The sequence below is a fragment of the Engraulis encrasicolus genome, chromosome 10 (assembly GCF_034702125.1).
Source record: "Engraulis encrasicolus isolate BLACKSEA-1 chromosome 10, IST_EnEncr_1.0, whole genome shotgun sequence".
Classification (NCBI taxonomy): domain Eukaryota; kingdom Metazoa; phylum Chordata; class Actinopteri; order Clupeiformes; family Engraulidae; genus Engraulis; species Engraulis encrasicolus.
In genome coordinates, this window is record NC_085866.1 from 53,669,248 (window position 1) to 53,693,571 (window position 24,324).

The window sequence follows — 24,324 nt, forward strand, 5'->3', positions numbered from 1 at the left end:
AACACATGATGGTGTAAAGGCCTTGCAACAGTGGCTTGACTCAACGAACATTTAAGAAATGTTTCTCTCCGCATGCATGCAACAACTAGCAGTAGTTAATTTGCATGCCCCTGTGCACTGCAATTTTCTGTCTGCGACATTATGCAACTGTTTTGTCTGGCCTGCAACTCGGTGGCTCCAAATGGCCTTAAAGGGGTTTATGTGCATTTATCAGCTGTTCCCATGCAGTAAATTACATAATAAAAAAATGGACGTCTGAAGAAGCTGTGACCACACACACCCATGTAAGGGTATTAGCATAGGGCCTGGAACGCTAAATGAGATGCTGCAAATAGTTGAGATAGTTTATTATTGTTTGGATCAACCAGATATTGTTGCCCATTAAGACGGATTATATGCACACTGTGTTAGTGTTGTCCCATTCCTTGGAGTGGTAACAGGGAGTGTCATGAGAGGAAATTGTGGAATGGTGGCTGTATTGACCTCAGCTAGAGAGCGGTGGTTTAACATTTAAGAAGTTCGTTCAGACCCCATTGGTAGAAACTGAGCAAATAGCTAAAACATTTCTCGTTTTAGCTTTTCACTCTGTAACATGAAACATAATGAAATTAGGTGAAGATAATTGTACATTGACTTGTATTATTTCCCTCAGCAAGGATTGGTCAAAATCTTTAAGGTGAAACAAAAACCTGGTGAGTCACTGTAACCCAGTGTCTGCTCTGCATTAAAACATTTGTTCTGCATTACCCAAAGCTTAGGGACATGAGATCATAAGGTTAAGGGGTGATGGGAGCAGAATAGTTTTAGGCCTTTATGTTTTAGGCCTGGTCTTTGTCGCCATCTAGTGGGCTATCATGAAAACGACTTGTTCTTGTCCCTTTTTACCAAGTTTTGTACTGTGGATACAACATGATCAACGCCAAACGTTACTTCAAATGCGCATTGCACAATTTAATGTGTATTCCATATTGATTCCATTGAACAATAAATCACCCCCTCCACAAATGTTAGCAGTGTTATACAAACTAGAGTTGTATGTCTGTTGCAATGTAGGCCTATTATTAATGTGTTTTCTTACGTGTGACATCCAAGCTTGTATAAAATAAAGAATGATGCAGGAAGACAATTTTTAAGTGTTGACTAGTATGACTTTAACAAGGAGGTCTACACAACTTTAACAAATAAACCAACAAAAAACTACAGCTCCCAGGACACTTCCGGTTTTAAAATAGTGTGCCAAAACGTTTGTTTTGTTTAAGAAAGTAAGTATTAAAAATTAATGAAACCCATCAGCACAATTACATAGTATAAAACACACAATTGTGTGGTATATTTTTTATGGCTGCATCATGCATGGTTTTGACGGATTTTAAGCAGATTTGATGCAATGTTGACCTTTCGCCTCTTACGCTATCGTTCATAATATGACGCAGCGGAAGTCCTTTCAACTTCCTTTCCTCCATTAGGTGAGTGCGTGGTAAGACGGCGGGGATGATCGCTCTTGGGGAAAATATCGAATAATATAACTTTTAAGACATTTCTGGCGCTATTTTTCCTGCCAATATTTACATTTATCGTTTGTTCTTTGCAGACCGCAACCATGGGTCGCCGGCCAGCCCGATGGTGAGTTACATTTTTGCTTTCAAGTTTCCCCACTAGATGCGAAGGAAAATGGCAGGGTCTTCTATCGGACCATGTGGAGTAGCCTGTGGATAATTGAGAACAGTGTTCTTCATAATTTAAGTAACATGACTGCGATTTCTGTTTGCTTTGTGGAGTCATATTCATAACGTTCGTCAGTGTTTCTGCACAATATTTGATTTAGTCAACATAGCCGGGACCGCATCTTCCGCAAAATAGCAGGCCACATAGTAAGTTAGCATGTTCGCTAGCGGCCTGTGTTCTACCGGGAGGTGTCATGATGACTGGACTAGTTGGTGGTTTACAGCTTTCTAAACATAATGGAGGGTGTTTTATATAGTGATGCCGTAGTAATTAGTCGTTGTGGTGTTTGTCGATGCCAATGTTATTGCATTAGTGTTGTGTAGTTAACTATAGGGCCTGGCTGGTAGATTTGTCACATCGAATGGTTAGATTGCAACATGTACGGTACATTGGAACGGTTTTTTATTTTTTTAATAATTTTTTTTTAGCTTTACTTCAAGCTTTACTTTTTATTAGTCAACGCCTGTGCTTTATCAAAAACCTTATGAGCATTGGTCTGACATTCAGACTGTCGAAATGTTGGTGTTAGTTGAGTGGTTGGTTGTTGCGTTCTGTGGGGGGCATCTGAGTGCATGGCCCTTGAATGTATTGAAAGGTTTGAGAAATCACTTCTCATAGACCTTTTTTCTTCGCTGTTAGAAGATGTCCACCCTCTTGAGGACTAAATGTGGTGTTCGATTAACTTTTCTAGAGTGGTGGTGCTCAGTGTGATCCAAAAGTGGGTTTCTATGAATGTAATCTGTTTCCTAAGTCAAGCTTGTAATCTTTATTCCTTTGCAACATTAACTAAACAGAAGCTTGAAGTGTAAATGAGCCTGTGTTGACCTGATGTTTGAGAAGCACTGATCTAGGGGTTTTGATGACTCTGTCTTCCTTCCACAGCTACAGATACTGCAAAAACAAGCCCTACCCCAAGTCCCGTTTCTGTAGGGGTGTGCCTGGTAAGTTTTTCCCTGTCCACCTTGTTACTTTGTGTTCTGCAGCTTATTAAGCCGACCAGCCTAGTTGATGTACTGTCCTGGTGTGCAAGGGCTGCAGACAGCAACTCTCTGGTTTGTGTATGTGTCTAGCTGTGCAGTGCTAGACCGTGAAAGGGACCACTGAGACAATACTTCACATGTATACACTGTTCACCAAATAGATATTTGGCTTTTTTTGTATTTTGTATGTGAATCTTTGTAACTTGACTAAATATTTCTACTTAATGTCCAGTGAATAACCCTCTTCATGATTTCCATTTCACTGCTTCTCGTTAAACAGATCCCAAGATCAGGATCTTCGACTTGGGTCGTAAGAAGGCTAAGGTGGATGAGTTCCCCCTGTGTGGTCACATGGTGTCCGATGAATACGAGCAGCTGTCCTCAGAAGGTGAGGTCACGCATGGAATGGACACATGGATTTAAGGCCTTTTCTCCTAGCTGAAATAATAATAAAAAAAAGTTAGAAAAAGTTCAGCGCTTTTACTTGGCTTCTGCTCCGCACCAAAATCCAGCACTATTGGCCATTCAGTACATATTGTACTCTGTGTGGAAGGCTTATGCTTCCTTGAACTTGTGAAGTGTCTATTTTGAGTAGAGGTGGGGTATGTATTAACACAGAGCTTTGGTGGATGTTGCTGATATTTCAAAGTGGTCATGAAAAAGAAACTAACACATGTGTTGTGTTTGTAGCTCTGGAGGCTGCCCGTATCTGTGCTAACAAGTACATGGTGAAGACTTGCGGCAAGGATGGTTTCCACATCCGTATGCGCCTGCATCCATTCCATGTCATCCGCATCAACAAAATGTTGTCCTGTGCCGGAGCCGATAGGTAAGTTCTTTGACGTGTTGGAGATGTCTGTATGTCGCACAATTGGTTCCACACCATTGTACACTTACTTGTAGTAGTCTTCTGGTTTTCTTTAACTGAGGGCAAGGCCAGAACAGGTTTCAAGCATGTGCTTTAATGATGAAACTGGGGTGGTTGTCGCAAAGCAGGAAGTGAACGTAACTGTTTGACTGTCATGGCAGCCAAAGATCTGTTTTACCATGGGATTTGAAACTTGTGGCATTTTACTTCCTTAAGACTGTCATTGCAAGTGATGGTATTGGAAAGGCCGTGCACCAACACCGAGAACCCCACTGATCACTTGGATGTCAATCTTGGCTCTGTGTCCCAAAATATTTTTTGTAGAATATTGCCCTGACTACTTAACATCCTGTAGTGTCTAGTCCTTGTCATGCCAGGGACAGAGCCTATGGAAAAAAACTATGGGATATGGAACTTACTTAGCCACCAGGGGTCTCGTGTACTAAGACTTTTGTGGATTTCCTATTCCATCTTGAAAATGAAGATGCATCAACCTGTGCTTACGCATGTTCTTATTGTACAGCTCATGTAATGTGAAATTCTGTGCTCATGCACTTCATATGTCAGTTTTTGTACATCTGAATGTTAACACAAGACTTCCACTGGGTTTTTTTTGTACGTACACAAGCTTTGTGCACAAAGCTAGTGCTTGTGCTCTGCAGCTTATTAAGCCGACCAGCCTAGTTGATGTACTGTCCTGGTGTGCAAGGGCTGCAGACAGCAACTCTCTGGTTTGTGTATGTGTCTAGCTGTGCAGTGCTAGACCGTGAAAGGGACCACTGAGACAATACTTAAACAAAATTACAGATATTTTAGCCTGATGAACCAGACTAAATGTGGATGTCTAATTTAGTCTGGCCTCGATACATAATACATCCGAAGATTGTTGATGAGAACAAGCTTCCCTCAAAACCCTGCCCACTTTGATTCAAAACACATCTTTACGTTGTAATTGGTTTGCCAGATTCATGGCATTCTGGCTTCATTGAATCATTTTGCGAGGCCAGACCCACCCGTAGGCAAAAAATGTTGCAGTCCAGCGGGTGGCGCTGGTTCACTAGGCTACAGATATTTGGCTTTCAGGTGAAATGAGGAGTTATCTAAATCAGCCATGCGCTAGTCCTCATCTTCCAAGCTTCGGTAGCTGTTACTTAACAGTGATTCACTTTCATAGTACAAAAGCCAAATATCTAACTTTGCGTGATCTTTGTAACTTGACCACAACCCATCTATTCTTTTACTCAATATCATCACTGTATTTTGCCATTTGCATTTGTGGATAATTGGCAGTACAATAGAAGTTTGTTGCTCAAAATAATTGCAACACTACTTAGGACTAAATACCTCTAGGGTCTAAATGCGTAATATCAGTCTCGTTCAGGTTTTAAGGCATTTTATCAATACTAAAGATGCAGGAGACACTTGTCTGCCTACTTGAAGTGTGACTGATTAATATTGACTTGTATTCTTCATTGCTTTTTCTCTCCAGGCTCCAGACAGGTATGCGTGGTGCCTTCGGAAAGCCCCAGGGCACCGTGGCCCGCGTGAACATTGGCCAGGTGATCATGTCCGTGCGCACCAAGGCCTCAAACAAGGAGCACATCATCGAGGCTCTCAGGAGAGCCAAGTTCAAGTTCCCCGGACGCCAGAAGGTACATAACTCAAGCCAGGTCGTGCCCTCCTGGTGATGCAACAGCTTCAGCGTTGCTACCAGTCAGGTCAAGAGCAATGCAACCTACTTTCTGAGTTCTTGCAAAATCGGGAACGCCTCCCACTTCGTTGGGAAGCAAACAATCATTAGCAAACCAAGGGAGGCCGTTTGGGAAATGTTAATTGTTATGCTCTTGGTCAGACCAAGTCTCGAAGAGATTTGAAAGTCGATGATTATCAGGCTAACATAACTCATTAATTTGATGACTTCGAAGAGGGATGAGGGAAGTACATGGGGATTATGATGCGACTTGCAGCTTATTAAGCCGACCAGTCCTGGTTCCTGTCCTTTTCTGGTGTGCAAAGGCTGCATACAGCAAGTCTTTGGTTTGTGTATGCGCTTGGCTGGGCAGTGTCAAGCCTTGAAAGGGACCATTGAGACATGTTTAAAAAATCCCCCTCCTTTGTGTGTTAACATGCTTAATCGTTGATTGGAAAAATGACTCTGGAGGCTCATGCTATTGTGCAATTTGTCTTTCTACCTGCTTAGATCCACATGTCCAAGAAGTACGGCTTCACCAAGTTCAACGTAGAGGACTTTGATGACATGCTGGCAGAGAAGCGCCTGATTCCTGATGGCTGCGGTGTCAAGTACATCCCCAGCCACGGTCCCCTGACCAGGTGGAAGGCTATTCACAAGGTGTAAAAAGGATGCCCCTGTCTGCGTTTGAGCTGCGGCTAAGCATAGCCAATAAAAAAAGTACACATTTGATTACCATTGTCTGCCTGGTTTTCTGTTTGTATTAAGCTGTACTTCTGCTGTACATGCAGTATGGCGACTGGAGGGTAACATGCGTTGCAGCAATGTCATGTTCTTCCCTTAGTGGTGAAATTTTGTTTTGTAAAACCGTGATTCTCAACTAGGGGTACGTGGGGAATATATTACATGGAGTATCACTGGGATGGAGACGGATGCACAGCACGAGTAAGGGGGGTACTTTTTGACCCATTTTGGGGATTATGCATCAGTATTTTCTAAATTGATACAACACATTGAGTAGACAAGGATGAATTTTATGTGGGAAAAGAGCAAATATTGTTTGGTCTGCCAGTTCTGCATCAATGTTGGCAACCTTCTGCGAGAAGAGCACTAGTGGCTCAATCAGATCTTTGAATTAGCTTACCTTTACTGTCTCACCCTCAATACACAGAAATTCACAAGTAGGAAGAAGGGAACGATGGTGAATATGAGGGTTTTTTTTTTTTTTTTTAGAAAAATAAATATGCCTGAGGGGAAATGACCCAAACTATAACAAATGCCAACACCTCACAAGGGTTAAAACATGACATAGAACACTGAGGAAGGGCAAGTGAGAGTCACTGCTTGTGGATGTAAGATAATGGGCTTCATAGTTCATTAGTTGCATGTGAAATATTTATTTCGATGAAAGTGCAAACAAATGTTATCGCTAAGGTGAGGGGTTTATAACTCACCCAAGGTGAAAAATACTGCTCATAATTGTAACACTGTCCCAACCATTTAAGTCATGACTTATACCAGTGGTTCACAAATTAGGGGTCGTGACCTCCGGGGGTTGCGAACAAAAGGGACATTGCATAAAATGGGAAATACACAGGTTAACAGCTAACACAATTTCATTCACTTGTATGGTTAATAGATGTATTTGCTGAAAAGGTCTGGGAACAACTGATGCACAGAAATGAGGAGCGGTGACAGAATTGTACTGACTTACTACCACAGGCGTGAGAACACTACGTGCAGGGCTGATAGTATTCAGGCTCCATGCCTGATTTGCAAAAATAAAAACATTGATAGTAATTAGCCATTAGGCTATTCTTATCTCAAAGTGTTACAGGTTCAGGGTTTTCTATCAGGCATAATGGTCATACACAGGCTATTAACTGTTTGAATAATGTGTCAAAATAGGCCTACGGTACGTCACTATGCAGTATCTTGTCGTTAGAGCAGGGAAAAAAGTTCAGGCTCAGGACTTTTTTTCACTATCACCCCTGTACGTGTATTGGACGGCTGGCAATAGGGCACTTGGAAAGGGGAAGGAAATAAACTTATGGTGAGCCAGACATGAGATTGCAAAAGACAGCAACAAGATAGGAGCAAGGGCTCTTTACGCACACGCACAGAAAGACTGCTTCCCTGAGAATCATACCTACGAGCTTATATGGGCTGATGTGCAAAATTAAAAGCTGTGCTCAGTGTCAAAAGGCCTAAGCACAGAAAATAAAGTAAAAGCTAGAAGCAAATATGACAGCATGGTGCAAACAACTAATAAAACAAAATCCCTTGTAACAGCCTACTGCACACTTTTACCGCAGCATTTTGGACATGGGAATGCAAATTGCAAAGGGACTGCATTATGCTGTAATTGGGCATTTGTGCAAATAAAGTAGTAGCGGCAGTTTTTCCATGAGGATTATTTTGCATTTGACCACTATTAAGCATCAGGGCAGTGGGAGCACGTTAGGCGCTGGCGGTGTAGTTGTGGCTGTGGCTCTCCGTGGTTGCAGCAGTGGGGTCGGTGGAGTTGGAGAAGGTCTGGATGAGGCCCCTGAGGAGCCTACTGGCGAACGCGGCCGGGGCCCTGAGCAGGGAAGATGACTGGCGCCTGCGGCCCGCACCCCTCACCACACGCAGCCTCACCTCCACAGGGATGTGGTCGCTCACTGCCTCCGCCTACAGGGACACAGAGGGACCGTTAAGACCAGAGTTGGTACTTAGATTGTTTTAAATTTCAGACATGTAAAAGTTTTGTCTTTTACATTACATGTTTTGACAGTGTAAAGATAAATCCTTCACATGAAACATTATCTAAGTACTGATTTAACAGTTAAACAACGTCATACATCTATTAAAAGCTTTAAAAAAAGGACTGCTTAACTTCTTGGATAGATTTCTTCACCACAGTGAAACTCCTGCACACGGACTATTACACAATCAAATGATTTCAATTACATTTCGGTAGAAGTCATTTCTACATATATCCTTGTGGAATGAACAGTGTGTGTGACTTTTTTTGTGATAATGTGATAGTTATTATTGTGGCTGGCAGCACAACATCCAACATTTCCAGTGCTGCTCATTCCAGGTAGTCTACACACCAAACTACCATGACAAGGCCCCTCTGACATGGGCCGTGTCACACTATTTTTTTGTGCCCCCCATTTCACAACTCGATGGGAGTTGATGCATCCCAAAACCCATCAAAGGACAAAAGGAAGCATAATAAATACATTGTAAAGAAGAAAATGTTAAAACAGTCAGAGTAGATCTTCCATCAGAGATGCAATAGTTTATTATCGGGTTCTTAATGTGAATGCTAGCCTATTTTTAGTTAGGCATTTATTTTATTCAATTATGTACCTTCTTTTGCAATACTTTTCCTGCAAACCTGTCGTGCCCCCCAGCACCCGCTTGACCCCCACCCCAGTGGTCCACGGCCCCCACCTTGAAAACCACTGGTCTACACAGTAATAGCTCTGGTAATTGCTAATATAGCCCAAATTATGACACAATTCTTAAGTATTTTTGGCTTTTTTATTATTACAGGACAGTATGAGAGGAGACGGGAAACGATTGGGAGAGAGAGATGGGGCAGGGCCGGGAAATGACCCAGGCCGGACTCAAACCGGGGTCCCCGTGGGCATGGAAGTTCAAATGTGGGGTGCTTAGCGCGCTGCGCCACAGCGGCCCCCCACATGACAAAATTCATCAGAAACTTTTGTTGTTTTGCAATAGAAACTGAGGACAATTTAATACATCAGAGGTGTTACCCAACTCATGAAAGATGTATGTTGAGGCATGCAATGCAACAGCCTACATCTGCACAGATCTGAATGATCTGTGCTAAGATCGGCATATGGCAAAAAATATACGAAGCATAAAAGATGGATACACATGTATTCTTAATGACAGCTCATGGTCTATTATAATTATATTACACATACACATGGCATACTGAATATCAATCACATTTTATCTCATTGTCATCTTTATATAAAAAACAGCAATATCAACAGTGGACTACATGTCATATGTGGCATCTCCGCATGATTTAAGTCAATTACTTGTGGCTTACGTTATTTAATAAATTAATAAATATTTTTTTAAAAATCAGTTGTCCGATAACCATCACTTTTGCAAATAAAGATGTCACAAAATGCAAGGATCTGCTATGTGCCTTAATGAATGCAGACACAAAATGAAGTGAGGTTCAAAGTGCTTTTCAAAATCATATTGGGCAGTTACTATATTTAGTTATCCTAATAAAGTGATTAAAGTTTAATATTCTCTCCAGCTATAAAATAATGAAACAATAGGAGGTAAGAAGGCTTCCTAGTGTGATTCATTGTTGAAAATGTTAAGACAAAATGCACAACCCTAAATATTGATAGATAATGCAAATAATAAATAACTCTCTTGTCAGAACTTACTAATGTCAGCAAAACAATTTGTGCAAATAAGCTACCAAAAAACATAGGCATCTGACTCACATATGCATTTGCCACATGCACTTGCATGTGAAAAGATACGTTCAGTAACAACATATTCACAAAAATATGAAATTTAAAAATGAAGAAATCTGCTATACAACACAACACAAATCCACACCTTCATAACATTAATAGGCTCTTGACAACAGGCAGTTCATGCAAAGTAATTTGAGTATAATCTGCACTCAAAAATGTCCATAGATGAAGTCAGAGAGGTATTTGGATCTTTATGATATGATTTAAAAACCTGAGGCAAAATAGCTCTTGTGACATAAGACCAGCATCCATAACACCCATGCCATCCCATTGTATCCCTCGATTCCCCTCAGTGCAATGTCATACTGTATGTGGCATCTTCCGTATGGTTTAAGTCATTTAAGTCATTTACTTGTGGCTTACATCATTTAATTAATAGTTTAATTTTCTTAAATCTGTTGTCCGACAACCATCACTGTTGCAAATCAAGATTTCACAAAATCTGACCAAAAGAGTTCCTTTGGGTACTTTACGCCAGTCTCTCCAGCAATCACTCAGTCGCCAAGAAGGCTGACCCGCATTCAGTCACTGAGCAGGCTGACCAGAAGGGCCAGTAGCAGGCAGGGGCAGGCCAGGAGGAGGTGGGGGGCCCCACCCCCAGCAGCTCTCAGGCCCCGGTCTTTCAGGTCCACCTCCACAGGGTAATGGTCACTGACGTCCAGAGCCTGCGTGGAGAACAACCATGGGTACAGTCCATTATCCACACTCCCGTCCTCGTCCTCCACCTGTGCTTGTGGCCTCGCGCTTCGCTGACGCCCCCTGATGTCTCCGTGGAGAACATTACGTTTCCTCGCTGTCAGCCTAGCCACAACAACCTTTTGGGGGCTTTTCCCCATTCAACATCCCGATTGCAAATGATAAAATAACCTTTGAATTTTTGATTTTTCGCTTTTTCGAGATATTGAATTAAACTTCTGTAGTCAGTGCAAGGCACCAAGCACAAGGGAGGACGGGAGGTTAGGATAATGGAGAGAACCTCATGACATGGCGGCAGGCAGAGTCGGACATCCTTGGACCTGAGAGTAAAAGATCTGCCATGTACGGTATTTGTTCTGACAATTCATTGAAGCAGTTGACCCTAATGCAGATAGGCTGGTTTGTGAATTCACTACTGTTGCCAGCACAGGCAGAAGGAATACAGTACATGGCAGAACTTTTATTTCCTCAATCCAGTTTGTCCACCTTTGTATGAGGAACAAATATGTCACCATGTCTTCATGCGGCATGCAGGCACAGACAGGCCAACGAACAGTCTCCCACGCAGATTGGAGTAGCGCCACCATGATTGATGACAGCAGCAAATTGTCCATTAATGCTGAAGATGTGACTACGAGTGATGATCACACCCTGACATCTGAAGCCATGCACAAAAATATTCCCAAGCTTTATAGATGAGTAACCTTGCACATTGGTATTTGTACTTGATTTGTCTTTCAGCCTCATGGTTGATTGGTTTTAAAATGGAAAAAAAACACACTCACGAGCTGAGTCTTATTATCTATTACAGCACCATGTCCACAAGCAGACGCCCTTTGGCTCATATAAGCCATCGTCAGTGCGTTTTTTCTCCATTTTTAAGTTATTTATTTTACTTTAGAAGTTGAGCGTGCCCATCACTGCTACACCTGATTTAGCTGTAGACACTGCAGTGATATTGTACTAGGTTAAGGATCAGTGTACATATTTCCATTAAAATACATATTCAGATATTTTGCTCCATATTACAAAGTACATGCGTAATCTTCATGCAGACATGACAAGCAGAGAAACCGAGTCCATGGCTAGGGTGTGACACTGGTGTGCTTGCCTGTCTGCGTCTGAGTATGTTTATGTGTTTGTATAAATGTTAGGTAAATCGGCTCAGCAGAGACAATAGATTTAATCCAACAAAATACAAAACATGAATGTGGATGGGATAAAGACCTGATGACAGCGAGACCAGATTGACTGGGTGTTCAGTGAAGGTACAGTTACACCATACTGCACTTACGTCACCATGCATTTCATACCAATGGTGCATCATTTTGGGTCCTTATGTTCAGTACTAATGCTGCTTAAGCACACCCATTATGTTTTTTTATAGTGTGATGTTGAGAGAGAGATAGAATTCATTTTTCTGTGGGTGTTGATAAAACACCCACACTGTTGAAAATGGTCTGGCACTGTGATATTTACTTCGGTCACCATGAATCTTAATAACTGATATTGACTTTGGTCACTATGCATCTTAATAAATGATGCTCACCTGCTCCTCGGTGAGGCCATACTCCTTAGCGAAGTCGAAAGCACCTGCAGAATATGGAACAATTCCACGAGCGAAGTCTTCTCCATGGATGACGATCCTGATGAAAAATCAAAGACAATATGTTTAACCAGTCAGGTACAACTTACAAAGTTCTTACCAAGTTAAACCCTATAGAAAATGAGTATAAAAATTGCTAGGACTGCATCACTGGTGTAACGCAAGTTCTTCAGCCCCACCTGCAAGCTACCAAGAATGGGCCCCCGAACGAAAAAAGAGGGCCTAATATCATGTGGAGGGGGACCGTTTCTTCAAGTCAAAGGCCCATGTGGGCCCCCGGCCTCGTATGGGCCCCCCTGCCTCGCGGGGGCTGCGGGGGTATACTTTACACCCCTGGACTGCATGTTGTAATGACAAATGAAGACCGTATTATACATACATGTTATCATAACCATTGCAAACCAATGACAATTCAACAGACGGGAGAACTGACCTCAATCCAATAATTTGGACATTATGCTGAATGGACATGAGATATTCAGAAATACTGTAAACATCTCCAAACGGCTAAATAAATTCTTCAGTCCGTAATGAGGATCATGTAAAATGCAGTACCTGTCGTAGGCGCAGTCGGTTGACTCCTTGACTGTGGTGTCCACATCATCCCCGATGAGCCAGATGAAGGAGGGGTCGGTGTAGAGGCGAATTAACTTGCGGTTCTTCTTGGCCACGTAGCCACACGCTGCGTTAAAGTCACCCAGGAACATCACGTTCTGTTGTGTGGACCAGATGAAAGAGAACAATGATTGACTTGATGGAAACAGAGTTTAAGATAGAGGATGTAATATTTTAGTAGTTTATTTCCAGAATACTGTATGCTGCCCATTCACAAATGTTGTGTCTTTCATGAGTATTTCTAAGTATTCATTATGACTGTTTCATATATAAACAAATCGGATCTTCTTAGTGTCCACCATTTTGAATTTTCCAGTCATATACATCTTAAGCAGCAAAATGTGCTGTATTTTGGTCAACTACTTTACTGACCAGTAAGTATTAGTTACAAAATTAGTACAAAATTGGGAATGGGCAGCATAGTTGCAATGGACAGCATAGTTACAATGCCGACTGTGGCCACAATCCTACATACTCTACCTTTAAGTAGATATGAATAGAGAAATCCTAATGGGGTGCAGTGCACACACCAACACATGAAAAATGGACAACTCACAATTTCTTAACTTACCTTCACTCGCCATCTCCGTTTTACATCCACAAAGACATCATAGAGCTCATCGATCTCTTTGGTGGCATTAGAAGGAGATGTGTGCTGTGGGATGAGGACAAAGTCCCCCAGAACTGTTAAAACAAAAAAAAATCTATTAATGATGTGTCCAAATAGACAAACATTCTGCACAGAATTTCAGTTGCAAACTTTATCAGGAGGCCTGTTATCAAGAATTCTTCAAGCGATACCGCATCATTTCTGGATACAAGCTCATTTTACACCTCCCCTTGAGTTAAATAATTGAGTTTTATATTCCTCCTGTACTTCCAGCCCTTCTCTGAGCCTGGCCATGCAAACTTGACCTCCAAGCTAGCGTATATAACTGAGTCTTATGGGTCCAGCTAGGAGCTGATTCAGTGATAACTGCTAGCTTGGAACTAGAAGTAGCATCACCAGAATGTGAGAAAGGCTGAAAGAACACAAAAAAGGTCAAATAAATTGTGAAATTGTGGAGTGAACCTGATGAAGCAACAATAAAACGTGTTGCTCACCAAATAAACTACCAGCAAAGAATACCAGAGTGCAGCGAGTCATCCTTCCTTTACTTGGTAAAATCAATTATTTAACTCAAGGGGAGGTGTAAAATGAGCTTATTTTCAGAAATGGTGTAGTATCGCTTCAAGGGTGACACTGCTCCACAGACCTGTCCTGGGTGCCTTGAACCACACCACAAATGGCTCTCTGGCAAAAGCGTCCTCGTCCCCTTCCTGTGTGTCAGGATACTGATACTGGTTTTTGACACTGGCTGTATCTGTCCTGTAAAAGTCCAGGATTACAAGAATGCATGATGCACAAGCATTACGAGAATGCATGTTGAGCCATATGAAGTACTTAAGGTGCCATTGTGCACACTGTACAACACAAGCTATGACACACACGCACTGGAGATGCCCTTGCAAGATGCCCTAGAGATGCCCAGTCAGATTTGGAGTGTTTTGCAAAGAGAAGTGGACAAATATTGCTACATCAGGATGTGCCATACTGGTAGAGTCTTACCCAAAAGACTGAGCGCTGTAATAAAAGTCAAATGTGCTACAACAAAGCATTAGTTTAAGGGTGTCCATATTTATACAACCATGTTAATTTAAGCTTTTGTATTTTCTGTTCTTCCCCTTTAAAGCCTTGTGTATGTTTTTCTATTGCATTGTATAGATTATAGTTTATGTTAAGTGTGCAAATAGTTGTGAAATTATTTCTCTGCCATTTTACGTCACAAAAAGTCCACTTTTTATAACCATTGTATTAATTGATGTAATCCAGTATAAATATGTGGGACACATTTTGAGCAGTCAGAAAATAATAGTAAATATTGTTCTTAACGCACTGGATGCAGTTCTGTGTAACTACATCAACACGTTCAATAATATTCAATCTCATCAGTGAGTTATTTTCCTTTTTCCAATTGAGATAGTTACTGTATGTCCATGGTTAGGACAACAGGTTTTATAGTGGGTGGGAAAGTGTGCTGTAGTCTTCAAGTTTGTCAACTCAAGTTTGCTCAACTTCTGGGGAAAAATGAATGACTGGGTGCGCGATAAAAGGTATCAACTTAAAGAAGAAAAATCCGCACTCACAACATACTTCTCATTATTTATTTATAGATTACCACCATGTCCACAACAAGCAGACGTGTTTCGGCTCTCAGTGCGCACTGATGATGGCTTAAGAGCTGAAACACGTCTGCTTGTGGACATGGTGGTAATCTATAAATATAATAAATAATGAGACGTAGCTTGTGAATGCAGATTTTTCTTCTTTAAAGTATGCAGTAGTGCAATATTATAAAATTACAATTAAACCTTTAATTAAACAAATGTACATATGTGTAATAGACCCCTGATCAATACCTGGATTTTTTGTTCTGTTCATGAAAATGCAGTTGATTTTCAACAATATCACCACTTCTATCAGTGGGACGTGTTTTTGCCAAACTTTCAAGAATCAGTGATGAATGCTGACATTGAAATCATCTTGTGTTTGCTCACCTGTACATGAAAATAAAGATGAATGTCCGCACACTGCTCCCATTTTGCTTTGTTTATTTTTTCAAGAGAGCGCTTTCTAGCTAATCGCTCTTCATCAGACTGATGACGACTAGCTCGAAAGCGCTCACTTGAAAAGAATAAAAAAAGCAACACGGGAGCAGTGTGCGGACATTCATCTTTATTTTCACAGTATTCTGACCTTTTGTCATGCTCCTGTGTCTTGGATGTGCGCAGCACTAGCCTACTGACTCACCTGTACATGAAGACATACTGCTCCTGATAGGAGGTCCTCCCAAGCCGCTCGCTGGCCACGTAGTCGTACGTATAATGGGTGTTATACCTGAGGGGGAGGACCAGAGAAGCAAGCTCAATGCAACGCCATTATTTCTGTAAATCTTTTCACCATTTCACTACAACTGAGTTTATTTGAATCTGACTGAGTTCACATCAATGTGCCGAAATACAAGAACTTGAACCAGATACAGAGAAGCAATCTGAGCGTCATTATTTCCATAAATTAGCTCACACTTCACTACAACTGTTCTTGTTTCAGTTCTTGTTTCAGTTCTTGTTTTCAGTTCGTAAACAAAAGAGCCTGAACATAATGTGGTCTGTGTGCTTTTTTTCCACTGTAACTGATTTATGGAGCATCGTGTGTGCCTTGTGGCTCCTCGGGGCCTTTGTTTGTGGGTGGCTGTGGATGGGGTAATACTGTACCTATTCAATGCCTCCAGCAGCAGAGGCACGGCTTTCCCCTTTCGATCCTTCACTTCCTGAAGCAAGGCAATATCGCACCTAGACACCGTCTAAGCAAACATTGCACAGGAGCTTTTTTCTTTCTTTTTTTTTTTTTACTGTAACACAGCTGTTTAAAACTTTCTTTTTTCTGTCAGTTTCATGTACTGCATTCTGTTCCCTTTACATGAGAAGTTTCACTTCTTTATTATCAAAATCAGATAATTATCAGGTGTCAGCAAAAGCTGAAAGTTTAACTAGACGGAGGCCAGAAAAATAATCATTAATGCCATCTTTACAAAACTGAATATAACCAAACCTTATGATTATTTTTTCTGTATTCAGATTAAATAAAAACAACAAAATGTACAGAAATACATCACTTTCTTGGAAACTCACCCGAACCAGTGTTTTCATGACCTCGGCATCAGAGGATTTGGAGTCTCCAAAGCTCCGGACGTTGAAGGCACATATCTTGAAGGTTAAAACTGGACAAAGGAGGCTTGCAAAAAGTGCGAGCCTGATGCAGGGTCTAACATGGTTACTGGCAGTCACAGGCATGCTGGATCTGTGCAAAGAACTGTGAAAAGAGATTAAAAATAATATTAAAAAAAAACATTTTGGACAGACTTCAGACATGTGTAAGTGCTTGACCATTAGGAAACCGAGTCTTTTCTGTAATTGAAACACAGTAAGCTGAAGGACATAGTGAATGCATGAAGTGAATGCATGTCAGGGGTATGGCAACCCCACTCAACCAGAGCCTGACGTGACAAGTGTCCTGAACATTACTGACTAAGGTTGTGGATTTTTAAGCTGCTGATCTTAAACTCTGTAGCCATTCCAAAGGTCATGGCACACGCTGAGCCGTGTTGTGTCAGTGTAAAATATTACATTCAGGTGTGAGTCAGTCAAAATTCAAAAACTGTTGTAATGTTTGGCATTCATAACTCAGTTCAGTTCCAGTTATTCCAACTCATCAATTAGACTGATGGCTTTTGAGGTTGATGGGATATTAAGCCCTGCGATGCCATATAAGGCACTGTTAGATGAAACATAGTTGGAAAAGACATAAATCACCAAAGCTCTATGATGGTGTAGTCGAGGACTGTCATCAAGCCAAAACGTATCAATGTTTAGATCAATACTGCATTCCTCACAGGAGAGATGCCCTGACATGTGAACTTAATCTCCTGTGTGTACTGGAGTTTCACATGAATATAGCCTAACACATTCCAACATACCAAAGAATCCAAATACACCTTAAATAACAAAAAAACATGTACATATTAAATCAACTACAGTAGCAACAAGTACAAGGTATGATCCACATTTGATAGAGTACAACTTCATAATTCTCTTCTTTGGTCTCGCTGATCTTTGAATGCAATCAAACACTTATAACAGCTCTGACAGCTATGTTTGTCTCCAAAACCACTCAGGTTTTCCACTTCCAACGGCAGAAAAAGCAAGCTGGGGTAAGACTGATGGAAAAACTATTCTATTTCCTCACTGTACATAAGCAACATGTTAGTAAAGGGAAATGTAGGCTTATCTATCTACGTTACCTCTCTCCGAAGGGACCAGTGTTGAGCTTGAGGTGTAAAATGTTGTGTTTTTGAGCTGCCCGCTTCCTGGTTGATCTGGCCTCAGTTGGCTCCCAGGCTCCGCCTTCCCCTCTTCTACTCCACGTCCTGTCAGAGGGAGGGGTGGGGAAACTTCTGTTTCTAAAAGTAGACCACAGTTGTTATCCAGCCAAGTCAGTGGCCATTCCAGCAGAACAACTGAAAACGGAAGACAACGTTAATGGTTTCGGGTGTGGACCACAGCTGAAACTCAACACACACCAAACAATTATCCCTCAAGTGTTGTAAAACTGATGCTAATTTGTGACAAATTGGAGACAGACACTCAGAGTCAGCATTAACGGTGCTATTATGAGTAATAGGGATCATGAAGACCACAACTGCACACATAAATAGTTTATAATCATGTCATAAGAGCTAAAACATACAGTATCACACTTCCCTAAAAGGACTGAGTCACTGTCTTCTGAGTGTCTTGGCCTTGAGATCTGGATCTCAGCTGCGTAGCCGCCTGCTCAGTATGGAAAAGGCCTACTTATCTTTGCAGTGCATAGTGGTTATCTCCTGCTTACAGCACCTATAGTGCTTCTCAACGGGGGCTCTACAGCCCCCCAGGGAATGTTAGGGAGCCCTAGAGGGGGCATTGAGAAGGATACAGTTGCAATTCGGGGGCATTACAGTATTTCTAAGGGAGGTGTTGGCAGGCTTATGAAGAGCTCAAGGGGGCGTTTGTTGAAAAAAGGTTGAGAAGCACTTACCACTGCACTATCATAATTCTTGACAATAACTGACCAAGTTATCGTAGGGTGCTGTGGCGCAGCACGCTAATGTGGATGTAGCCTATGTGGGCTGCATGCCCATGGGGACCTGGGTTTGATTCCCAGCCTGGGTCATTTCCCAACCTTTCCCCAAACCTCTGTCTGTCTTCATTGTCCTGCATTTCTGAACCTATTTTGAACAAACGTTCCCTTGACCTAGGGTTGCCAACTATCAATGAAAAAAATATGGGACACTTCATTTTCAAGGGGGTCTGGACTCCCACCCCCCGATTTTTAAAAAATGTTCTTAATTAATTCCCTGCATTTTCCAACATATTATGTGCGTATTAATACTACAATGTAGAATTAACAAATAAAATAGATTAATGCCCCCCATTTGCAACCGCTTCCTCCCTGTGGAGCCCCCGTTGAGAAACTATCCAATACGCACCAAAAATACTTTAAAAACGTTCCTCTCCCTCTATTGGGTATCTACTAAAGCTGCATAAGAGGTAATAAACCTATTCCTTCTGGTTCAGGTGAAAAACACCACTGGTTTTATTATGGCCTTTATACAGGCCTTTTCCTTAGTGTCTAAGGGTCATGGAAACATGGTATTCATCATGACCAAGGATATTTGATGAGGATCACTGTTATTTTGCTCTACACAACAGCTACATCTCTCTCTCTCTCTCTCTCATACCTCTTTCTTTCTGTCAGTTTATTTTTCAGGAATAGGCAGAATGAGAAAGAGATTGTGTGTGGGCGGAATGTAAGAGAATGTGTGTAGCGGGCATACTAGACAGTGCATGGGTGTGTGTGTGTGTGTGTGTGTGTGTGTGTGTGTGTGTGTGTGTGTGTGTGTGTGTGTGTGTGTGTGTGTGTGTGTGTGTGTGTGTGTGTGTGTTACAGGGAGAAAGTTACATTGTGCAATACTGTACTGCCCACTCTGCTGGACATTCCTCCGCCGCACAGGCAGGTCAGTGGTCACTAACTAACCTCTTCACCACTCACCTCTTCTTCTCTGCTCAGTGAAGGAAGTTCAAAACACACCATTTTACACACCTCTGTAGTTGGAAAGGTGTGTCGGATATTATCCCAGTGAGCTTGTCATTCAAGTGTAACATTTTTTTTACACTGGTAAGAGAAAGAGCCATCATCACAATGCTGCTCAAGGAGCTGTATCTGATTATTTGTAAGTATGACATGTATTCTGTTATGGGGTGACTTCAGTAAGGGGATCCGTTTTTAAATGTCATAAATGGGAGCTTGATGGGATAGAGTCTCATTCTGCAGGAATGGGAATGGCAGTGTTGCAGATGTATGATAATTATCGTATTTGTACCATAATGTTGCCCTCTGTACGATCAATAATGTGGGAAAAACATGATGTTTGATAGTTTCAGAGTTGTCATTCAATTGCCTAGAAACGGCCAAATATAAATTTAATGTCAAAGTAATAATTAGGTAAAACTGAAATGAAATATCGGTCTTTGTTGTGTACATTTCAAAGCTTCAATTAGTCGATTTGATCAGGATGTATTGAGTTTTGTAGCTGGAACACTTGAAACAAAATCACTCGAGGAAAACCCGTCCGTACCTATGCTACTGTATATAGATGCTCAGTATCCCGAACAATAATGAAAATAAGCAATTGTCATGTTTTATTACTGATATTATTTGATTTTTATTTCGCAGCAGTGTTATAATTGTGCCTTCCTGTTTTTGTTCCTCAACAGTGATTGCTGCCAGTTACCCATGGCTGACAAGAGAAAGTAACTAAACCCCATTTATTATTTATGTACCAATGTACTTGTCATCTTGTGCCTATAGTCCTATTCTAGAAATACTCTTCTTCAAAATATTGTCAGCAACTGTTCAGATGTTCTCTTTTCTGGGAGGAAAGGTTTAGATAACAGTTAAATCAAGTGTGGGCAGTGCAGCATTGCACAAACTCAGGGCAGTACAGTATTGCACAATTTAACTTTTCCTCTCCCAATGCTCTCTCAGGTGAACTTGCTCCAACGTCATCGTTCAAACAACAGATCCTGTGTGCCAGGTCGTCACTGCTCTATTGCCGTAAGAGAAAATACACAGAGATGAATAATTCTATTCACATAGATGAATAATTCTATTTTTCTTAAACAATAGCCTGCAAATGACGGTTGAAATCTTTAAAGGATAATTTTCCTTTGTGTGTGTGGGCAGACACTGGTGTGATACACATCTGGACTGCCAAAAATATTCACGTGGATTCACCAGACTGCCCCTCGTCTTCTGGTGGGGTTGACTGTTCAAATACAAATGTCCAAACGCTAATATCAGAGAGGTATGTTACAAGTCCACAGTGGCACCAGTTTTTTTCTCACAAGTTAAATCACATCTGGATTTCACTGGCTCTGGGTTACAAGGGCTGTGTTCATTTCCTATTTTACAGCTGCAATGGAAAAGGGCAGTGTGACACTGGGCCTTACGTCAACTGTGACAAAAACTTCAACGCCCTGGACATCCTCTACACCTGCCAGACAACCAGTAGGTGTCGCTGTCTCATTGATAATATTTTACCTTTTCCCCCACTATGTCTCATAACAGGTGATTTTGTCACAGGAATGTTTTGACAGTAATTTCCGTCTTCTTCAGAGGGTCAGACAAGCTGTCATTTATACATATGACATATTTTTTTATCAGTTGGTGGTACAGAGGGGTAACCTTCCCGTCCATAACATGGTTGACATCATGTGTGACCCTCGGAAGCAGACAGAAGAACACGTCTGTGATAAAATAAATCAGTCAGTTACTATAGCTACTATACAAATTTCCAGGGATACAAGAACTACACTTAATTCACTAAGTAGGAAGTCAATTTAATAATGTACGGTGCGAAAGTCTTAGGTTACTTCTCTCTCTTTCTGTGTGTGTGTGTGCGCGTGTGTGAGTGTAGAAAAGGTCTTTACTTGTGATGGTGGTGGTCACAGCAATGTACAGCGTCTTCAGTGTGGTAAGTCTGTGTCTACAAAATGTGCATCAAGAATGGGTAGGATTGGGAATTCAAACTCCCACTGGAGGACCCTCGGGAGCGCTGAACATAGCGCCAGGTGTGTTTTAGTGTCTTCTAGTGTGTGCACTAGATCAAGTGCTGGTTACACGTATGCAGATATTTTAAAGGTACACTGTGCAGGAAATGGTCAATGAAGGGGCTGCCTATTGCCAAATTGAATCTTTACATGAAAGTTTACTAAGTGATAAACAAATATTTTCTAGTATGGTCCAAGAAGAGTCATTTTTGCAGCTAAAAATGGGTATTTTTGGAAATTCAAAATGGCGGACCATGGAGAAGATCCCCCTTTTCATGTATGAAAAGTGCAATTTTTCCAGTCACAATGAATACTTAGAATTTGATGGTGTGGTGGTGGTAAGTATTCATGAATAAGGTAACATTAGTGAATGGGCAGCATGAATTCTGGAAATAAACAACGAAAAATCTCACACAGTGTGCCTTTAAATGCAGATTTTGTTAAAATCCGCTTACATGTAACTCCATTGTAACAGGTGTGTTTTAGCGCCTGTGTTTTTGCGCCAGGTGTGTTTTTGCACCAGGTGTGTTTTAGCGCTGAAAATGGCTGAGTCTTCTAGTGTGTGCACTAGATCAAGTGCTGGTTACACGTATGCAGATATTTTAAATGCAGATTTTTAAACTCCATTTACATGCAACTCCATTGTAACAGGTGCGTTTTAGCCCCTAGATTGAGATTTGAAATGTGCATTCTAAAACTTTTTATGTGTAAACGAGATTGCAATGTGTTTTGAAAAATATCCATATACAGTGCTCTGCGAAATGTATGTATTCCCCCCCCCCCTGATTTTTTACTTCTTTGCATATTTGTCACACTTAACCTTTTCAGATCACCAAACAAATGTAAATGTTAAACAAGGATAATCCAAGTAAACATAAAATGCAGTTTTCGTCATTCGTTCAGAGAAAGATGCCATCCAAACCTGCATGAGCCTGTGTGAAAAATTAATTGTCCACCTTGTTAAATGAGGATGTATCTGTAATTAATCAACAGAAAGTCATTGGGACATCTGCAAACCATGGTGAGAGAGCCATTGTCCATAAATTGAGAAAGCAGGTTGGAGTGGTATTTCTAAGAGTGGCTGTCACACTAAAATAACCCCAAGAAGACAGTGGCGGTGGATCCAAGAGTTCAGAAAGGAACACAGAACATCTTATCAACTGGAGGTGCTAATTACCTTATAAAATGAATGTGTCCATGACTCAACCACGAGAAAAAGACTAGGCAAACATTGCATGCATGTCAGAGTTGCAAGGGCCACCTCTGACAAGGAAAGCATTAAATCTGGTCTCAAATTTGCTAAAAACATAGACAATGCATAAAAAGCTTCTGAGAAAATATTCTGTGGACTGATGAAACAAAAGTTGAACTTTTTGAAAGGAGAGCCTTCTGTAACATCTAGTGTGAAATAAACACTGTATTTGTTAAAAAGAATGCCATGTGAAAAGTGAAATATGGTGGTGGGAATTTCATAGTTTGGGGCTGTTTTGCTGCCTCAGGACATGGGCGACCAGCTATGATTGAGGTAGGCATTCATTCTGCTCTCTTCAAACAAATCCTGAAGCCAGCCATCCATTTGTAACATTCATTTGTGTTCATGCATGGATTGGAAACCCTCCACTGTAGCCGATTTTAAAATAATTAAGGTAAGAAGATTTGGCAAACATTACCCCACAGTGATATGAAAGACTGTTTGCAAGTTCTTGTAAATACTTGATTAAAATTGTTGCTTCTCAGGGTGGTACAACAAGGTATAAGGTTGAAGGGGCAATTCCTTTTTCACATGAGGTCAAGTAGTTTCAGATGGCTTTTTCTGCTTAATAAATTAAATAGGCAATTAAAACATGTTTTTGTTTTTTACTCTTTTACTTTGAGTTATCTCTATCTACCATTTCAATGTCCTTGATCTGAAATGATTCAGAGTGCAATAAAAGCTAAGAAAATAAGTAAGGGGCAAATACTTCTGCATAGCACTGTACGTGTAAAAAGCTTTGAAGTACTGTAGTCTGTGTGATCTCCTTTAGGTCCAGGAGAGGGAGTGTTGAGCATCCTGAGTGCAAAGTACAGTCATGACAACCCCGCCTGCGCCCCCGCTAATGATCCTGTCAAGCACCCGGCACAGTGCTCTCTTACTCCCTTACCACAGAGGTGACGTTCAAAGGAATGAGTTTCTTAACCAGTAAACTTTAGCATTGTTTTATCAGAATATTCTACAAACATACCTGGTATTGGGGTTTAATTTAAATGTGTTACATTTATTTAATTGCTCAAAAAAGTTGAATATCAATTGTGTTCTATTTCGTTCCTTCTGACCGCCAGGCGGTGCTTTCAGCACTGAATGTTCATCACATGCTTGCATGCAGGTCGAGTCTTAATATCAACAAAGTCACATGGTGACCCCTGGCCGGTGACGTGCACAATTGCCCTGGTATTAATTGCGTGCTCACCTGGAAGTCAATGCTTTTCATCTTCTCGTGCGCTAAGACGCAGGTCTGATAACCATGTCTGTTGTTTTGCGTTCCTGTGAGCGGTCTTATACTTGTAAGTATTTGGAGCTGATTTTTCGCCCTCCTGACGGCCGCGAACGCATTTCGGACTTCAGTTGGTGAGTACAGTAGGCGTTTTTTTTGTTTTTTTTTTTGGCCTACGGCGTTTTTTGGTTGTGGTGAGTGGCTTCGCTCCGTTATCTATTTCTTGTTTTCTCATTGTTTGCCGTGGGATTTTTTCCCTTATCTGCTACTGTGCGTGAGTGTACTCGCTCTGTTTTCTGTTTAATTGCCTACGGGTGTTTGCGCCGCGACAGCTGCGGTTGTGTGAGTGGTTTCGCTCTTTTCTTTTGTCGCTCTATTGCTGTTGCTCATTAGCTT

General features: G+C 41.3%; 3 protein-coding genes and 3 non-coding genes across 7 annotated transcripts in view; 5 read left to right on the forward strand and 1 right to left on the reverse strand.

The window, feature by feature from the left end:
* The first annotated feature begins 1,507 nt into the window (after positions 1 to 1,507).
* Positions 1,508 to 5,995, forward strand: rpl10 (ribosomal protein L10). The gene is made up of 6 exons (XM_063209345.1): positions 1,508 to 1,623; positions 2,608 to 2,666; positions 2,986 to 3,093; positions 3,396 to 3,534; positions 5,063 to 5,225; positions 5,774 to 5,995. The coding sequence occupies exons 1-6, from the start codon at positions 1,601 to 1,603 to the stop codon at positions 5,927 to 5,929; spliced, it is 648 nt and encodes a 215-aa protein (XP_063065415.1). The 5' UTR covers positions 1,508 to 1,600; the 3' UTR covers positions 5,930 to 5,995.
* LOC134457680 (small nucleolar RNA SNORA70) lies at positions 2,703 to 2,836 on the forward strand. Its single transcript, XR_010036476.1, has one exon. It is a non-coding gene; the product is annotated as a small nucleolar RNA SNORA70 (small nucleolar RNA).
* Positions 4,230 to 4,363, forward strand: LOC134457682 (small nucleolar RNA SNORA70). Its single transcript, XR_010036477.1, has one exon. It is a non-coding gene; the product is annotated as a small nucleolar RNA SNORA70 (small nucleolar RNA).
* On the forward strand, positions 5,535 to 5,669 carry LOC134457683 (small nucleolar RNA SNORA70). Its single transcript, XR_010036478.1, has one exon. It is a non-coding gene; the product is annotated as a small nucleolar RNA SNORA70 (small nucleolar RNA).
* A 641-nt stretch (positions 5,996 to 6,636) lies between the features above and the next one.
* dnase1l1 (deoxyribonuclease I-like 1) lies at positions 6,637 to 18,107 on the reverse strand. Of its 2 annotated transcripts, none has more exons than XM_063209342.1 (9): positions 17,608 to 18,107; positions 16,439 to 16,619; positions 16,022 to 16,110; positions 15,558 to 15,644; positions 13,963 to 14,075; positions 13,278 to 13,390; positions 12,647 to 12,804; positions 12,035 to 12,131; positions 6,637 to 7,936 (listed from the first exon to the last, which is right to left on the reverse strand). In XM_063209342.1, exons 2-9 carry the CDS (start codon positions 16,598 to 16,600, stop codon positions 7,724 to 7,726), a joined length of 1,032 nt encoding a protein of 343 aa, XP_063065412.1. In that variant the 5' UTR covers positions 16,601 to 16,619; positions 17,608 to 18,107; the 3' UTR covers positions 6,637 to 7,723. The 2 variants fall into 2 exon arrangements, with proteins under 2 accessions (XP_063065412.1, XP_063065413.1); XM_063209343.1 differs by lacking the exon at positions 6,637 to 7,936 and adding an exon at positions 8,702 to 10,454.
* A 1,252-nt stretch (positions 18,108 to 19,359) lies between these two features.
* The window catches only part of LOC134457490 (uncharacterized), a 69,775-nt gene continuing 64,810 nt past the window's right edge, over positions 19,360 to 24,324 (forward strand). Inside the window, exons 1-7 of the mRNA XM_063209498.1 lie at positions 19,360 to 19,578; positions 20,123 to 20,158; positions 20,394 to 20,462; positions 20,592 to 20,712; positions 20,821 to 20,915; positions 21,325 to 21,381; positions 23,482 to 23,605. Coding sequence (XP_063065568.1) covers positions 19,548 to 19,578; positions 20,123 to 20,158; positions 20,394 to 20,462; positions 20,592 to 20,712; positions 20,821 to 20,915; positions 21,325 to 21,381; positions 23,482 to 23,605 — 533 coding nt within the window. The 5' untranslated portion in view covers positions 19,360 to 19,547. The remainder of the gene's footprint in view (positions 19,579 to 20,122; positions 20,159 to 20,393; positions 20,463 to 20,591; positions 20,713 to 20,820; positions 20,916 to 21,324; positions 21,382 to 23,481; positions 23,606 to 24,324) is intronic.

Bases quoted from the DNA above. Each gene is read 5' to 3' on its own strand.
- rpl10 (XM_063209345.1), top strand. From the start codon at position 1,601: ATGGGTCGCCGGCCAGCCCGATG. The intron at 1,624-2,607 runs GTGAGTTACATT...TTCCTTCCACAG, and splicing joins GGTCGCCGGCCAGCCCGATG to CTACAGATACTGCAAAAACA. The intron at 5,226-5,773 runs GTACATAACTCA...CTACCTGCTTAG, and splicing joins AGTTCCCCGGACGCCAGAAG to ATCCACATGTCCAAGAAGTA.
- dnase1l1 (XM_063209342.1), bottom strand. From the start codon at position 16,600: ATGCCTGTGACTGCCAGTAACCATGTTAGACCCTGCATCAGGCTCGCA. The intron at 16,111-16,438 runs GTGAGTTTCCAA...ATGTTTGCTTAG, and splicing joins TCATGAAAACACTGGTTCGG to ACGGTGTCTAGGTGCGATAT. The intron at 7,937-12,034 runs GTGAGCATCATT...GTGTCCCTGTAG, and splicing joins ATGGCCTCACCGAGGAGCAG to GCGGAGGCAGTGAGCGACCA.